We start from the raw sequence: 18,639 nt of genomic DNA, 5'->3' as shown, positions 1-18,639 counted from the left end.
TGCTCTAAGAAAAAAAATTCGGGGAGCCCAAAACACTAACCCTTTGACATTCTGGCTGCCCAGCATAGTAATTTTGGGCAAAAACTAAGATTGCCTTCTTGCCAAAAAGCAACAGTAAGTCACCAGGGGCCTCTGAGGACTGCTAGAGTACAGCCCTAATAAACATAATACAGACTTTCCTTGTTTCTATGACACAGATCCCTTTGCCAAACAAAGAAAAGTCTATTTCAAAGATGACAAAATTCCATTTGATGGAGTACAGTACCATTCAGTATAATTGGCACCAAGGTATTTGACTGCCAACATGGACCAGACAGGAAAAAGTCATTTAAAGCGAGACATTCTGAAGCGAAGGTATGTTGGTTATGACTAAAAAATATCTGCATTTTTATTTCACAGCCACAGCCTTTTTGGTGCTTTTAGCACTAAACTGTAAGGAATCTATAATATTAATCTTCTAACTACAGGTTGATGATCACTCATTCAAAAGGAGGAGGTTTCTACCTCAAGACACAATGAAGTTTGGCTGCCCTGCAAGTATTCGTTTACCAGAAGTCATAAAGTATTGCAATTACAAGGTACAACACCACCATCACAATAGTGATAATAGCAATTGACATTATACTTCCGCTCAGTAAAATACATCCCTTCATTTCATAACTTATTACTGTCTTTTAACTCTATTAGATCAGGGATGACACAGAAAGACTAAGAAGGGACATGTCCAAAAAGCTGAAGACTGATATAACCAGCAGACAGAAACCCCAAGTGGAACGCAGAATTTATATCCAATTACCAAAGGAGGATGAACACAAAGATCACATCACTGGAGAGGTCTGTTGATGTCAATGGAAAGAACTGGGACACCACCTTAACTTGAGAACAATAATATTGACTTTTGTTTTTGGCTCTTTTTGTTTGAGTAATAGTTGAAGGCTTAGGGAAAAACACTTTGAATGGGTGGGACAAGAGTTGAGTCATTTTCATATAAACCTTCTAGTTTTTCATGTTTAAATCACTATGGTAATTATAGTTTCGGACAGGTATTACTTTCCTATGAAAAGGCAAGAAGGCATGTGAAAGAAAGTCAAGTCAGACGTTCCACTCAAAGGCTAGGTCACAAAGTACAACAGGTGTATGGGTGGCTACATGCTATGTAGTGTTAACAATCATAGCCTAGGTCTGTAAATGAAGTAATGATCATGAAAAAAGGTCCAAGTAGTGTCTAGGACTAAAATAGAAGCTGATAAAAAATAAACAAAATTGTCTAGGAATTATTATTTCAACTGATTCGTTGCTATTCTATCCAAATAATTTGTTTTTTGAATGTTGTTGTTGCCAGAAGTGACATTTCATTCATTACATGTAAGTGTACATTGTACCAGCAGTGCCTACAACTATCAGCATGGCTGTCAAAATATTTCTGTCAAAAATGTAATTCCATTTTCATTTTTCTCCTCATGTATCAAACAACCAGATTGGTGGCATTCTGCAGCCCATCGACAAACGGCTTGTGGACAAGATTGGAGAGCTTGTTGGCGAAGGTGTGAAAACTGTGGACGAAATGAAAAGACATCTTAGGCAATTCCTAAAAACTGAACTATTTCCAGGGCAATCTCCACCAGCATCAACAAACAGGCGCTATTATCCAACAGATGTGGACATCAGGAACCACATGTATCAGGCATCAGTAAAAAAAATCCTGTCCAAATCTGATCAGGAAAACCTTGAAAAGAAAATTGAAAATTGGTGTCAGGAGAACCCACAAGACTCTTTCTATTTTAGACCCTGTGCCCTATCAGCCTCATCAACAGCTTCTGAAAGCATGAACAATGAGGAAACAGATCAAAATTGTGTGCGAGATGATCTTTTGTTTGCTCATCAAACAGCCTGGCAAAAGCAACTCATGATCCATTACGGAAATGAGATCACCCTGCTTGATGCAACCTACAAGACAATGAGATATGAGCTCCCTCTATTTTTCCTAGTGGTAAAGACAAATGTAAATTACATAGTTGTGGGGTCTTTCATAATTCAACGGAAAACTACAGCCTCCATACAGGAAGCACTAGGAATCTTCCATGATTGGAATGCCAGCTGGAAGCCCCAATTTTTCATGACAGATTTTTTCCAAAAATTGTCGTTGGGTGCCCCTGACTAAACTTAATAGCCAAATAAACGCAGTCAGTACTTAAAGTGTAAGTTTCTTATTACATGTAGCTCCAAATAAATGAAAAATTAACAGAATCTGCAGTAATTGGGCGTGTAATGCCATAGACTATTTCAATGAAAACTCTGTAACGACACAATGATAGTGAGGTTTGTTAATTTCAACATTTGTCACGTCAGTTTGATAGATGGAACCTTGTCCATCCAGCAAAATGACGTCGCTTGAGAATTAAGCTGATAAATCAGAAATATCTTTTTCTATATAGAATACTCTCCATATGAAACGCTTTTAGAAGTGAGCTCGATAGAAAGTAATTTAAGCTTAAGTCTTTCCTTGCCACTTTCTGAACGTAAACTATAAATGTCAATAGTAGCTTTCGCATCATACCTTCTCGGGCCTACCTTCTCTTAAGATTTGCCTTTTAACCAAACAACACAAGGTAGATCGGTTAGGTAAATCCTGGCAAACATAATCTCACTTCATTCGCTAGTTTGAGTGGTATACTGACAAGCAGTCTAGACCAGACAGTGGCCGCCATATTTGTTTTTACGATAAGAAGCCGACGCGTAAACCGAAGATGTTCACCGGAGATCAGATGACGTCACGTCAGTTTGGCGGATGGAAACAAGTGACGACCAAGAGGCCCTTACACTGACCGGTTTACAATATGGCGCCACGACAAATGGCGCGAGGTGATTGTAGGAGCGGACCGAAGTTCGTTCCCGCGAAAATTCACTTTGTTAGTGCCGGGCGCACAAAGACAAATGTATTCCCGACCAATCCTGGAGGAGGGTGGGAGTTATCACTGGGTGTGAACTTGAAAGGTTTGTAATGAGGATTCACCCTGCTAGCAAAGACTTAAAAGAAGACAAAAGGAGGCTCGGCGCAGGGTAATAGTGGCAAATCAATAAGAAATAAAACACAAACAGCGGTGCTCAACATTGTGAGCTTTCACATTTTCATAAAAACTTGACGTTTCGTATGCTAGTCAACATACATTTTCAAGTGACCGTTAGGGTATACAGATTATGACAAGACAAATTGTCACTTCAGATCGATCACTTTTGAAAATGCATTTTGACAAGCATACGGAACGTCAACTGATTTGTACAAATGGTAAACGCGATTCCGGGGCGAAATTTACCAGTCCTGAACTTTGCGAACCATTTACCCACACCATGAACCGACCGGTTTGCCCATGTAGACTCAGTCTTCCATGCCAATTAAACGTACGCGTGTTCCCCAAATGTGATGTTCAGAAATAAACCACAAACAGCGGTGATAACAATTGTGAGCTTTCGCATAACCGAAAAACGGCCGCGAAGCCCTGAAACTGGTATCAAAGATGGCTTTGAAGTGAATGGAACACGAATTTCCGTTTGAATGTTCCATTCGGAAAAACAGGACTACCTTCAACGATGTTCCGTTGCTCCCGAACTGACCCAAATAGCCGTGTTCCATTTTAATACTTTCCAACTGGATTTCCCGGAAAATGTTTGTAAATGATAAACCTCATTAAACTGGTCCTTAGCAGTTTAATCAGCTTAGTCCCTAGGCGTCCTGAACTCTGGTTCGCGCGGACAACAAGGCAAGAGAGATCGCCTAAGGACTAGGCTACAGATTTTCCTATAATAGTATAACGTAGCGCTTGCGCGTGAACTAGCGTCATTTGGGCGGGAAAACGAGATAGCCGTCGTCATTCTACTTCGGGTTTTTGATAGCCAAAGGGCGCTTTCCATTTACTCAAAATTTCCGGAATTTCCGGTTCGGCCGTAAATGGAACACGTTTCGTCGGTTCGTCCCACTGGAAAATTCCCAGAAAAAGTGGAAAATCTAAAAAGGTGGTCCCGTTTTCCCGGTTGGAATTTCCGAACGGAATCTCGTGTTCCATTTACGTTTCTCGTAGTTTGTACCAGTTCCAGGTCCACGGTCGGGCACCGCCATGTACCGGGGTTTACGACCAAATGGAACAACTTTTTACCAATCGGAAATTCCACTTTAGCTACCACCGAAATTTCCGGGGTTTTTTTCTAAATGGAAAGCGCCCAAAATGTCCTAGTGACGGAAACAAGTTATCAATTGTTGGAAGTTTTATCACTTTAAAACCGGGAGAGAGCTTGGCCTCCCTCAATAAAAATAATTGTGGTTACTTTTCTAGTGACAAAAGGGAAACTGAAGCTTTTTGGGATGTCTATTTTTTTTTTTGCGAAAACGCAAATCACGTCCTCGTACTGATCCACTCCCGCTAATCTAAAGGTCTCTACTATTGCAGAGATGCCAACCTCTGGAGATTTAAAATCTGGAGACTCTCTGTTTTCCATTAGCCCACTACCCCCGGACATTTAGGACATTATAATTATCAAGTCTTACATGAAGTAGATACCATAAAAATTCGCGATCATCGTTTTGATGCCAGAAATAATCTTTGTCAGTGATTAAATAGGTGTAAAATGCCTCAGAAACAGTATTACGAACAAGAAAAATTCAAGTTTTGAACTAAAAATGGGCCAAATTTCAAACTAAGGCACAGAAAAGCTCAAAAGATGATTTTATCCGGGAGATAAAGCGACCCGTACGGGAGACCGGGAGATTGGTGTCGTATCCGGGAGACTCCAGGATAATCCGGGAGGGTTGGCATGTATGCTATTGACGGTATAGAAGGTCATCTATCAAGCTTTGCGTCAATTAGACATTATAACGGGAGAAATGTCAATGAATAAATGGACAAGTTAAGCACTGATAATCTTGAATGACAATCTCTTTGTTGAATCGCTCAGCCACAGTTTCAAACCCAAACGCATTATCGGAGGTTAAACATAAACGCGAATGTTATGTTAGAAACAACATTCTTTAGCACTGTTCAGATAAACGGCCATCGGCCACCTCAGTATATCTCCCGCTGCAGAATTTATCTCTTACTGTTTGCGTTTACTACATTTTTGCGCAAGATTCCTCTCTGCATTAATGAACTGGACATGGCAGGACACGTTTGATGTGATGAGTGTTATTTGGTTGACTGATTATTGCTGCATGGCTTTATACCTCACCATTCAGTACGTTACAAATATCATCACCAAATGCAGGTGAAGGTGCACACGCTTTAAAAATATCCATTTACAGCTATTAAAAAGTTACTACAACCCTGTTCAAAACTCTTGGGACGCTAACGCAATAGCTATCGTCTAAATAATGCATTTTCCCTTCTTCTTCTACGGTGCAGTGTCGACGTCATGAATTCGAGTCTTTTTCATAACAATCAACATTGCTTGGGGAAGAGGGGGCCGCCGCAGAAATAGGCTCTTACAACCATTTCATTCCCAGGTTTTTTCACTGGGGGAAGTAGATTACGAGCTAGCCTTGTCCGTCTCTCCTTGCGGCCATTCTTTAAAAACGACACATTTATATTACAGACACCTCTTTTCGTTCAAAAAATTTGAAATTTCATTGAATCCTTAAAACCTGAATACGAGCAACTCTGCAGCTTGCGCCACAGACGGAAATAACCTCTTGTTAAGTCAGTCTGCGAAAAAGTACCGAAAAAGTGTTCTGGGCTTAAAAAATGTTTACCAAGATTTGAGAACGCGCTATAATTGAAAAGTTAAAAAAGCCATCGCCAATAGTGCCAATCAGGTGAAGGGAAACTCGAAACGCATTTCCAATAATTCATTGGGCACTTCCCAATCGACCCAAAATTCCGGAAATTTCGGTTGGTACATCCAATGGAACGGACCGCTTTGGTTTGCTCCGACCGGAATTTGAAGGTGCATGGTCCACTTTCACCATAACGAGCCGCACCGCCTTAGCAACCAAAAAAATTTTGTTTATCCAGCTGAGATAGGGGACTAAAAGTCCCCTATCTCAGCTGGATACTCAGAAGCTTGTAACATTCACTATTCCATTTATCTCTGATCATATTTCGCATCTAACACGATAGAGGCGTCAATTTTCGCGCCATCATGTCATCATTCTAGGGCGAGAAATTTAATTAAAAGCGCGGCATTCAACAAATGTACGGCTCAGGTTTCGGCTAAAATTATTCGGTGCCGTCAAAGAAAAAAACATGTTATTAAGGTCAGCGTATAAAGTCGATCACATTGCTAACACAGACAAAAACGCTTAAATATCTCCTACAAAATGAACGGCTGAGTTTGTTTTTTCTACGGGTCAAACTGCTACTATATATCCCAGAAGCGCTCAGGCATAATTATATCATGCCAGGACTTCTACCTGGATGAACCAGAAAGGATATAGAACAACTTCCTAATTGTTTTTTACGGCTACGGGTTGAAATACTAAACGTGTTATATATCCTAGAAGCGCTCAGGCATAATAATATGCCAGGACTTCTACCTGGATGAACCAGAAAGGATATAGAACAACTGCCTAATTTTTTTTTTTACGGCTACGGGTTGAAATACTAAACGTGTTATATATCCTAGAAGCGCTCAGGCATAATGATATCATGCCAGGACTTCTACCTGGATGAACCAGAAAGGATATAGAACAACTACCTTGTTGTTTTTTACGGCTACGGGTTGAAATACTAAACGTGTAATATATCCTAGAAGCGCTCAGGCATAATTATATCATGCCAGGACTTCTACCTGGATGAACCAGAAAGGATATAGAACAACTTCCTAATTGTTTTTTTACGGCTACGGGTTGAAATACTAAACGTGTTATATATCCTAGAAGCGCTCAGGCATAATAATATGCCAGGACTTCTACCTGGATGAACCAGAAAGGATATAGAACAACTGCCTAATTTTTTTTTTACGGCTACGGGTTGAAATACTAAACGTGTTATATATCCTAGAAGCGCTCAGGCATAATAATATGCCAGGACTTCTACCTGGATGAACCAGAAAGGATATAGAACAACTTCCTAATTGTTTTTTTACGGCTACGGGTTGAAATACTAAACGTGTTATATATCCTAGAAGCGCTCAGGCATAATTATATCATGCCAGGACTTCTACCTGGATGAACCAGAAAAGATATAGAACAACTTCCTAATTGTTTTTTACGGCTACGGGTTGAAATACTAAACGTGTTATATATCCTAGAAGCGCTCAGGCATAATTATATCATGCCAGGACTTCTACCTGGATGAACCAGAAAGGATATAGAACAACTTCCTAATTGTTTTTTACGGCTACGGGTTGAAATACTAAACGTGTTATATATCCTAGAAGCGCTCAGGCATAATAATATGCCAGGACTTCTACCTGGATGAACCAGAAAGGATATAGAACAACTGCCTTTTTTTTCTACGCGTCGAAGTTCTAAACGTGTTATTCTTAGAAGCGCTCAGGCTTAATAATATGCCAGGTTTCCAGCGACTGATTTTAGCTGATTTTGCGGTGCGCAAGAATGGATAATTTACCGGACTTGTAAACAGATATTTCCTTCAGCCGATTGTGTCTCATGCAGGAGAATGTCATGTCTGCGTTGTTTTGTTTCTACTGAAGTTTTATCAAAAAAAGCTTAAGCGAAAATAGGGAGATCGCAATTTATACTCTTACGAACTGTAAATTAGGGCTGACCTGGAAGACGCGTTGAATTGTGCCGCCAACCTTCAAAATATAATTTGGCTGCGTTTAGGGAGACAATTTCCTCTTCCATCCAGATTTACTTGGTATATGTGTTTGTGAGAATCTTCAGACAAAGAATTGGGTATACACTGATTCGAATGACTTGGCGATACTAAGTGCTTAAGTCTACTTACCGATTACAACATGTTTTGGAAGTATTGAGAAGCGCGCCAAATGAGGTTGTCACAGTGTTCTCGAGCGAACACGGCGCGACCTGGATTGATAAAATTACCATTACATGCAGCTATCATGCCAGTGATTTCTCCTTTCGTCGCATAGTGAATAGTTTGTGAGCACATCCTCGACTCTCAAAACATTTGTCTTGCGCCGCTATAGAAGTTGCTTCTCCCGCGAACCATAGGTAGATTTCCCGCTTAACAGAATGTTTGATAATTTATGCAAAAGTTGACCTCGTGAAAGTCAGCAGTGCATCAATCGACTCAAAAATAAACAGACTTCCTACAGGGTTTTGAACACGGTTTTAATTAAAGTACTTTACGAGCGCTGCGGTAGTTGACCGCAAAAGTGTTACGGTGATGGATACTCAACTGGATGATTACGTCACTTCATAGCAACCAGACGGTACAAATTTTTTAACTTCCGGAGCGCTGAGGCTCGTAGTGACCGGTCGGAACGAAATGTTCCTTTCCATTTGACCAAACTGTTGTCCCCCGTACCGCTCTTTTGTATCCTGCTTACAAGAACAATAACCAAACGCGTGGTGGCTTGGGTCGGGTCCGTGCAACCGGAGTCACAGTACCGTTCCATTGGGCACGTGGAATTTCCGAAATTGAATTTCAAACCGGAATTTTGTTCAATAGAAAGCGCCCATTTAGTCCGTAGGGGCTAATAACAAGGATATCGGCTCTGCCTGGAGGACGTTACTAAGGCACCGGCAAGAGATCATAATAAAACCTGTCCTATTATGGCTCATGGGGACCGGTTATTATGTATCGCCTGGGGGGGGGGGGGGGGGGGGGCGGGAAGGGAGGATTTTAGGCTAAACAAGGTGAAACTGATTTAGCCGATCCCCCCTTTGAATGTTACTTCACTGAAGTGATCCATCTAATAACGTTTGATGACTTTCGCGGTTCCCCCATCCCACCCCATGCCTTAATTTTCCAAGCAAATTTTAGTGGTTCCTCCTCTGAATCCTTCCAAAGTTTTCAGCGATCCCCCCTTTTGGGATATCAGTCACGACTAGCTGATCCCCTCTTTTGTTCCCCCAAAAATCAAGTGATCCCCCCTAAAGTCCTCCGCCCTTCGCCCAGGCGATAAATAATGACCGGTCCTTACCGAGATTAGATTACGTCGGTGACCCAGGCTAACGACTCTGTAATGCAGACACAAGACCTTCCCTCCCTCCTCGCGCGCCCCTCGCGTTTCTCTCGCGCCTAAAACTCCCTTTCCCTTCCCTTTCAAACGCCTGCCACGCAGGCACTGCGTTCCCGGCACTGCAAGCTAACAGTAGCCCAACAACCGGTGGTTTTCAAAACAATTTATTTTCAGGTCTTATTTATTTCTCACAATCTATGCTTTTCTCTTTCGCTAATTCCGTTAGTTATTCTGTTGTATCTAACGTTTGACTTACAGATTCCACTGTGAAATTCGCAAACGCTGGGTAGAGAAAAAATGTGACTGGTTACGTCAAGAGAAACTACGCGAAGGAGCAGCTCAAAAGAAACCATGGACACCGAAACCACCTAAAAAGAAGCAAACTAACTATTGTGGCAAATAACAAAAATAGTAGCTTTGACCGCAGTTATGAGGGACAAGCGCTTTCTTGTTATATGATTCGTTTTTGATTCATGCTGTTTTCCAAGATGTCCTACTTAAATAAATGTATAACTTGTTTTCATACATTGTCAAGTGAGTGAGTTTGGACCTGCCGCCAGGAATACGAAATTAAACCTTCTTACCACAACAAATTACCTTTAGTGGGTTTCGCTGAGAAAAAAATACTTCCTTTCATTTCTGGATTATGTATCTGACACTCCTTTCTAGATCTCTTCACAACAACATCAACAATAGTCCAGTCAATCTAGGCATTTTTGATGTTTTCAATGCCATTTAAGTACGGGTGACGTATCTAGCAACATACTAAAAACCCGCCAAAATCCGTTAGGTGCAACATGTCAAAATTAATCGTTAAACATTTTGAGCTTTTAACAGAGGGCACCCACGTTAGTTGAAATTACACGTTCTAACAAAAAAGGCACAAAATGTGTTTGTTACTTTTATGGAAAAGTGAAAGAAGAAAGAATAACTGCTACCTAGTTTTCGGTGATAAAAACATTTAAAACGAAGAGCTTCTTTTTTTCAAATAAAATAGATATTAAACACGGTTGGCTTTTGCACAGGAAGCCCATGTTCCACTCAAGGAACCCCGACATAACAGGAAGCTTACAGAGTAATAGAGTGAACTGTTGGCTGTAAAACTAGTCGTAAATTTAGTCGTAAGGCTTTAAACCTGAAAAATGAAAGCAGTTACTTAATCATTAGCTTTTAAAATATATCTTTTTTTTTTATCAGATTTCTGTTAGCCCGAAGGGAAAGAAAAATTTATATATATTAGAACTGGATTTTTTAATAACCTTACAGCCAAAATAGTCCTCTCCCCTCAAACAGTCTTTTTCTTTCAAAAACCATCTCCAAAAAAGTCAAGATAAAAACTAGGAGTGCAGCCATTGCATTTTTTCTTCTCCTCCTTTCTTTCTCCTCGCTCTTTTTATTTTCCCTTTCCTCGTTCTTTTCTAGCAGGATTTTCGGACTTATTTTGCCTTCGGCTTTTGGTCTTTTTCTCAGTCAAAAGACTGCAATTTTCGTTCGGTACCTTTTCAAATATCCAGAAAGATAATGCTTTGGCTTTTACGGTTACCTTTACATTAATTTTCGTTAACGTATCGACATCGTCAAATATACAATTTTCACTTTTTTGAAGCTTTTTGTTTTCTTCTTGTTAAAAGTGAATTGGTGAAGAGGGGAGGATAGTTTTACTAATTCTTTACGATGCAGAACAATGCAAAGTTTTTGAACAGGTTAAGCTCCAATGCCTATGAGCTTGATAAGAGAGAAATGCGTTTTCATTTGAGGAATAGTGTTGTTAGCTTCGCAAAAAAAACTAGAAGGGTTAACGGAACATTCATCGCATAAGAACTTTGGTTCCAGCAAACGTTTGTTTCAAGAAAACGAAATAGTATAATGGGGAATCTTGTTTTTAAGGGAAAGATTAACTCTGGGTAGCCCGCAAAACAATGCGTATGTGAAAATATCTTGTAAAAGTCTATGGAGTAATGGAAATTCCCCACCCAGAGCATAATTCACGCAACTCAGTCAGGAGGTTAACATGCACTAAGTTGAAGTGTTACACAACGCTCATCCGAAGGGAAACATTGGTTCCGCAAAAAGAGGCGAGCCACCATGCAGAACCTAAGTCAGGCAAGCCATTAATGTCGTACATGTGTCCAGTACTTTCGCACCTTCATTGACCACTGCAATTATTTTCAGACGTCTAGGATCCCATGATCGTTATAGAAAAAGAGGTCTTCATTTGCCAATTGACGAAAAAAAAACTGGTCAAGGTTCAGGGTTTTTCTCACAAAAGAAATGCAAGGAGGGAATATAAGCGCCTTTAGACCACAGAGCGATTGATCTACTTATTCATCTTACTAGGAAAGGAAGGGCTGTTGCAGAAAATACAAACTGAATACACAGATACACTAAACTAAATCTGAGACTCGCTACAAGAAGAAGATAAAAAAAGAACAATAACACTGCGCTTGGCTTCCTGGATTTCCCTTACAACAGAATGAAATTAAAGCGCAGCGCGTTACGATCTAGCATAAACCAAATCGACGGAGTCCTTGGCAGAATATTTATTCACACACATTGTAAAGCACGGAGTCATAATCTCAAAGGAGGTTGCGCATGTCGCAGGAAAAAAAAAGAGTCCCTTATTTCGATCACACATACTGTGTCCAAGGTTTGAACATAACTACCTCACAAAACTCGATTACAGAAAATGGGAACAGGTTAAACAGTTTTTACTGATACAAAGCTATCGTCCGTTGCACACATTTAGTCGCACGTATCTTGCAGCATGGATACAAATTTAGTAGCTAACCGAGGGTGATCAAAATAACTGTTCACCATCAGTCAGCTACTAAATTTGCATCCGTGCTGCAGGATATATTAAAAAATCACCAGCCTGTGATACTGCCAAAATACGTACTGCATTTCTGATATTGCGCAAAAAAAAAAAAAAAAACAATTACTAATATTTTAACCATGTTAACACAGACTGACTAATAATTTCCCTTTTAAATACCTTCATTGAAAAAAAATTAAAGCTCGGAAAACAAAATGTGAAGACAGACGAGTGGCTGGGTAACCTGTGCAAAGCTCTCAAGACGAAACACAGGTGTTCCTCACACATTTAGTCGGCATTTTTTAAAAACAAAACTACCCAAAATACATTAGCGATGTTGTATCGAAAATTCTTGAGGAAAAAAAACACAATTATCAGATGTTTTGTCTGAATTCGTGATCTTCCTGAAATTGAGTCTCCTTTGGTGAAAGTTGAAAATCTTTATTTCCAATTTTTCTTATCTTTCACCGGACCGATTTTGGCGGACTTTTAGTATGCTGTTAAATAGCCATCCAACAATTAAATGGCCTTGAAAAAGGTTCTGTTGCAATTAGTTTGATGCTAAACTACAATTTGACTGGACTAAACAACAATATTATAAGTTTTATTTGCATATAGATCCCGAAAGTCCACCAATTTTTCCATACGTTTGTTGCTTGCCTCAATACAAACGTCTGTAAAATTTTGCGACTTTAAGAGGCTAATATGTTTGTTCTTTTTCAACAAATCGTTCAGAAACTTCGGGCAATATTTTTCTTCCTTAGCCCATTTTTCACCGATGTCGATGGATTCTCACTAACTGTTCCAAGTCAACAATTGAAAAAATCGTTGAAGAGTCTATTGTGGAATGAACTTCCATTCGCAGAGCTAGTCGCTGATCAACTTTCATTGATATTTTTTTAATCGAGGCCGAAAATATTTTTAGCTAAAGAAGTGATAGTTTTTGTATTTAAACACGTTCGAATGTATTTGTATAAAGAGTGTACTAAGAATGTAACAGACACGCAGGTGTTTGTGTTAATGTTAATCCCTAAAAAAAGGGGTGTTTTTTTTTACAATCGATTCAGATAAACGACAGCTTGCGCTAGAACAAATAACCAATCAATTGCGACAGTTTTGTTAAAATAAAATACGACGGAGCTATTAAAAAAATTCAAAAGGTATAAAACAATTACTTTTTGACAGAAAGTGTCTATTATTCACCTTCTTTTTCCCACCCAATTTTGGTCGCGACAGTAAGGAACCTAACATAAAAAAAATTAAAAGCAATGTACCATAATTATCATACATTATCATACAGTCCAAGTTAAGATACAGTGCACGATATATGAAAGCTATACGATATATAACCGAAATATGAAAGTCTGAAAGTCAGTAGATGTGCTCACATTGTGGGTGGCACCTCCTAAAACGTTCTACTATTGGTGTAGGATGGAGCCGAAACAAATTGCGGACTTGCACACATTTTGGGCATCCTACTGATGAACAGTTACGACTTTTAGATATGTCGAGCAACAACAATTTGCCGTCTGTCCTCTTTGAATTGAAATGAATGGAATCATCGAAAGGACTCGGTAAGCGATAACATACTCAGAGCTCAATTTCATGATGATCCTATTTACACTGCCGCACTGTCCAATTTTCTTGTGGCGCACTCTGCAGTTTGCAGTCATTCTAGTTGTCGAGTTTAAATCAAAATTAATACCACACTATCCTTTTCTATTTGCTTTTATTTTACGGTTTATAGTACACATAACTCGTGAAGTATTCAGTAACCCATTTGATGAATCAACGACCGTCGTTACCTTATATGATACTTAGCATGTTTGAATAATTTAAAACGGTACCGTTGTTCTCCTGTTTACTCGGAATACCTTCTATCATACGTTTATCTAAAACTCGTTTGAAAATAGTCCCGCATTTTCAGTGACACGCAATCTTAAATCAGTTTTCCGAGGACAAAAATCATTTACTGGTTGTTGTTGTTGCTGCTGCTGCTGTGGTTTTTGTGTTTCTTCTACTTCTTCTTCTTCTTGTTTTTCATCTTCTTTTTCTTCTTTTTCTAGTTCCTCTTCTTCTTCTTCTTCTTCTTCTTCTTCTTCCTCTTCCTCTGCCAATTCTTCTCTTTTTTCTACTTCGTTCTTCTTCTTAGTCTTCGTCTTCGTCTTCTTCTTCATCATCATCTTCTTCTTCTTCTGCTTCTTCTTCCTCTTAGTCTTCGTTGTCTTCTTCTTCTTCTTTCTTCTATTTCTTTTTCTTCTTCTTCCTCTTCTTCTTCTTCTTAGTCTTTGTCGTTGCCTTCCTTTTTTTCTTCTTCGTGGTCTTCTTCGTCTTCTTCTTGTAATTATTATTATTATTATCGATTTCTTTCAATCGTTCTATTTCTAAAAACAGCCAACAAGCAACAGTTTTAATTACAAGCTTTTCTTGTTCAGCTTTCCTGTCTAAATCCGCAGTTGCCGGCAGTTCTCTTAGTTTTGAAAGGGTTTACGCAGTATGTCTATCATGGCTTGCCGAATGCGTCTCATCTTCCAACAGTAAATCAGTGGACTCAGAGAGGAATTGAGTACAAGCAAATTCGTAGCGTGGAGGTTTACTTTATATTCCAAATTAGGTCGCTCAATATCAATTATTTTTGCGGCAATATTGAAAGAAATCTGTGGTAGGTAACAAGCCACAAATGTGAGATAGACATAAAATACGCCGAATGCAGCTTTTCTCTCTCTTGCTGCATTTACCGCTTCAATCCTCTCTCCGCATTCAACTGGCACGTTTTGAACTTGGGCTGCGTGCTGTCGCAAGGCTAAAAAAATCTTGAAGTAAAACAGGCCTGAGATGATGAGACAAATGAACTGAATGGTAACAAAAAAAATGAAAATCTTGTTCTCTGGGAACCACCCAAGAAATCGAATCAGCGGAAGGACGGCACTCAAAAGCCAAAATGAAATGACCCCAGCGATGGCGCGTTTATGAGTTACCGCATCCTGGTACCGGAGCTGAAGACGTATAACCAGAAATCTGTCAGCACTCAAAGCCACGATGATAAAAAACGAAGCATACGTTAGGACGTTGCCCACGACTCTGTGCGCGTTAAATATAGCATCATAGTGATCAAGATCAACATAGGACTTAAAAAAAAATTTTATGTTGCTAACAAGGACATAAATGTTTAGTGGCTGCGCTACTAAACCAACACCAAGGTCGGAGACAGACATACTCAGAAGCAATGTTTTCAGAGTTTTTCTTGGCAAGGAAGGAATATTTCTCAGCGCGAGAATTACTAAATGTTTAGCACTGCGGCGGTAAAAGCCAAGATGGAACCCACGATGCAAGCGACCAGTGTGTGGTAAAGTTCCGAGGACATTCTTTATCTTGGAACCGAGCGCTCTTTTCTGTCTCCTCTATTAGTGAAAGTTCATTTTACGTTTCAAAGCGATGAATACGTTTAAAATATATGATTTGCTTGTTTTCAAAGACTCAGCTATTTGAATGCTTCGTTGTTTCTCCTTTTCACTTCCAAATGTTTGTACTGATACGCTCAAACGCACTCTTCAACGATGAAAAGCGGTTATTTTTCCCACTATGATTTGCTTGTTACTATGCCTTTATAGATGTCCCAAACCACGTGATAGCGCAGAAAAAAATGACTGATATGATTATTAATGATTATTTGATCTGACAAGAAAGGGAATGGTCTTCCAAATTGTCTATGATGGTCCACCAGTGAAAAGCGAGAAAAATAAGAACCGTCAATTTTCGGAGTGAGTTTTGTCAGCATTGGCGTTGGTCATACTGTTTTCCTCTGCACTTATAACAGAACTAGAAAATTAATTCGATGATAGAGGGGAAATTGAGCCTACATTTAATAGCGACGCCGAACAAATTGAGGTAAAGGATCAAATTACGACCACGTCGACACAAATTTCGCCCCTCCCTGCTTAGATGGTCCGGCAGGTGTCTTTTCTCCCGTTTAATGTAAAGAAAGAAGTTAATTTATGGAGAAAAAAAGGAAAGCAAACATTTTCGAAAACTATACGTGCCAGCAAGTTAACATGGCAAGGAACACTGCACTGCAGATAATGAACCCTCACCTCGATCGTAGCCGATGTTGACAGCATTTGCAAGAAACGAAAAAAAAAAACTGTCTCATTCACGGTGCAGAGTTGACAGAAGCAAATAAAGCTCTGTGTTTCTTCTCGGAAAGGGGAGTTATTTAAACTTGCAACGTTTTCTTTTCAATCATTAATGCTAAAGTTCACAAAAAATTAAAACTAAGATTTGCCATGTTTGAAAATACAGCAAATATCCAACTGTTGTGCATCTGCTGTTTACGGCTACATGTTCACCCGTGAATCAAACTGATTGTTTCTTTCACGGTTTCCTTTCTGATTCTGTTGAGATCACTTTGTGTGCATATACTAAAACAATTATTCACCTCAGGCTCAGTTAATATTCCCCGATTCTGATTGGCTAAAAGCACACGCATAATTCACCATAACCAGTTTCTGATGACCAAATTTGGCAGAATTTTGTGTTTAACGAGGAAATGACGTCAAAAATGCAGCGTTCGTGCAGGTTAAGGCACCGTTAACCGAGGAGACCTGGGGACGAGGTTGAGTTGTTTTGCTTGTGAACTTGAAAAATGGCGGACATTTCACTCGTTTCAAGAGTAAGAACTAGGCAAAAAATAACTAAAAACATGGCAAGAACAGCAAGAAGACAACTCGAAGGGCGACATCTTCTATTTGGAGAATATTTGCGGAGCTGGACAAACCTAAACGTGTACTATCGAAGATGAACTTAACATCGATGGATCGATGGAGGTACGGTAAGCATGTTTTAGTCATGTTTTTAAACTAGGAATTATTTTGACTGAATAACAAAACAATTATTGAATTCGGCTTTCGTATCATATGAAGAATTATGGAGATCTGGGAGGGTGCCTACGGCCTCGACGGATAACACCCTCCTCGATCTCCATAATTCTTCATAAGATACTCAGCGTCATTCATTAATTAATTGTTAAATATTGCTCCATACACTACAAAAATACAAAAAACCTTATAGTGGCCAGTAACTAGGGTGCTCACGATCACTAAAAGGAAAGCTGACTCTTGGCACGAGATTGGTTCCGTTCCACTTATAGAAAGAGATATGATTTTTATGGAACCTGCGTTATAAGTGGTGAAGTTATGCTAGTTTAGTTTGACAGAAAACCTCCAATCAACAAGCAGAGGTTTCGTTGAGGCCAGAGGCCAGAAGTAGCGTCCAGCTGTTATCGTATGTATTAGGTCCAGTACTATCACTTTCTGAAGTAAATTAATTCAGATGTTTTTGTATTTCTTTACGTAAATAGAGTTGATCCTTAGTTTTCTCACTTAAAATATATAACTCATCCGGTTCATCGGTCTAATCTCAAGAAAATTCCCATGGAAAGGGGGAGGAGCAAAGAAAGGTCTTCCCTAGAAATTTGTCCCTTTTGCAATCATCTGCGCGCCTATCTATACGGTACCCACGTCCGCTTGTTTCCAAACACCCTGAGCTCGATTTCGCCCCACATAAGGTAATTCAAAGGATTTCGGGTACTGGATTCCGGACTCGTTCCGGATTCCAATCGTTAGTGGGATTTCGGATTCCTTGAGCTGAATTTCCGATTCCAAAGTCCAGGATTCCGAATACCACGGGCAAAACTTTCCTGTATTCTGGAATTTGAATCATGAGGCGATCCATTCTCCTGCAGAAATCAGCTTAATGAACTGTGATCCTCATGCCGATCTAACCCGGCTTTAACCATTGATTTCCGGTAACATTCTGCTGCTGTCTCTGTGACTGCCGCATTTCCAAGACAACTTACGATAGTAAAAATGACCCAGAGGAAGACAGCGACTGCAGCGATGTTGAACAACTGGTTGCCACTCCCAAACAAGGACATGGAGAAAAAGTGTCGACGAACGGCTTTACTCCTCAAAGGAGTAAATTGGGGACCACAGGACACGAAACGGGGAAAATGAATAAAGGTTTTGATAATGAAGGGGAAATACCTTCCAAGAGTGATAATTGGAGGGGTACACCTCGTGTTACGTTTTCACGGCAGCCATAACCATGATGGAAAAGAGTTTGAAAATCGATTAGCAAATAGCGTGATATAAATGAATGAAAAGACGCTAACAACTTACGTCACAACGAACACAGAAATTCGCCACTTTCGCATTGCTCCGTAATAAACTTTTTGTGCCCCCTCCCCCCAGACCTTCCCTAAAGCAACATTGTTTCCAATTTCTCCCGGCTATTACAGGGGGGACATTACAATAGTCCGCTCCCTCCCCCCAAGAAAAAATGAAGACAGTGCTTTTGCAAAATTTGGCGTTGGGGCGGGGGGGGAAGGTTGAGGGGCAAACAGGGTGTATAAGTGGGCAATGCAATAGTCGCGAATAAACGACCGACATTTTCTTGTAAAAAAAAAAAAACCTTAGTTAATACGGCCAAATATTTTTGGCCCATTGGTGATCGTAACAACGGAGTTCCACTTTATCGAATGTACTACGTGTGCAGGCTGGAGTTATTTAGGTCACTAGTGTCCACACGCTGCCCATCGATGAAGTGTAGGCTTGTCACAGTGTTGACCTCAAACACAGCATAAACTGAAGACAAGTTAGAAAACATAGCACAGGGGGTATTTGTACTTTACGATTGTCAAATAATAAAGGAAATTCGACAACAAATGTCTT

The 18,639-nt window shown here is 39.8% G+C and overlaps 1 protein-coding gene and 1 long non-coding RNA gene across 3 annotated transcripts; one reads left to right on the top strand and one right to left on the bottom strand.

Moving 5' to 3' along the window:
- Positions 1-363: 363 nt before the first annotated feature.
- LOC140940504 (uncharacterized) lies at positions 364-2,800 on the bottom strand. Of its 2 annotated transcripts, none has more exons than XR_012166355.1 (2): positions 2,558-2,800; positions 364-1,726 (listed from the first exon to the last, which is right to left on the bottom strand). It is a non-coding gene; the product is annotated as an uncharacterized lncRNA (long non-coding RNA). The 2 variants fall into 2 exon arrangements; XR_012166354.1 differs by having other exon boundaries at positions 2,572-2,800.
- On the top strand, positions 439-2,569 carry LOC140940503 (uncharacterized). Its single transcript, XM_073389484.1, has 3 exons — positions 439-578; positions 688-834; positions 1,478-2,569. The coding sequence occupies exons 1-3, from the start codon at positions 516-518 to the stop codon at positions 2,159-2,161; spliced, it is 894 nt and encodes a 297-aa protein (XP_073245585.1). The 5' UTR covers positions 439-515; the 3' UTR covers positions 2,162-2,569.
- Positions 2,801-18,639: the final 15,839 nt, after the last annotated feature.

Source organism: Porites lutea, chromosome 6, assembly GCF_958299795.1.
Source record: "Porites lutea chromosome 6, jaPorLute2.1, whole genome shotgun sequence".
Classification (NCBI taxonomy): Eukaryota; Metazoa; Cnidaria; class Anthozoa; order Scleractinia; family Poritidae; genus Porites; species Porites lutea.
The sequence above is the reverse complement of the archived record's forward strand: the minus strand, read 5'-3'. Positions and strand labels throughout refer to the sequence as shown.

Bases quoted from the DNA above. Each gene is read 5' to 3' on its own strand.
- LOC140940503 (XM_073389484.1), top strand. From the start codon at position 516: ATGAAGTTTGGCTGCCCTGCAAGTATTCGTTTACCAGAAGTCATAAAG. The intron at 579-687 runs GTACAACACCAC...TAACTCTATTAG, and splicing joins TAAAGTATTGCAATTACAAG to ATCAGGGATGACACAGAAAG. The intron at 835-1,477 runs GTCTGTTGATGT...TCAAACAACCAG, and splicing joins AAGATCACATCACTGGAGAG to ATTGGTGGCATTCTGCAGCC.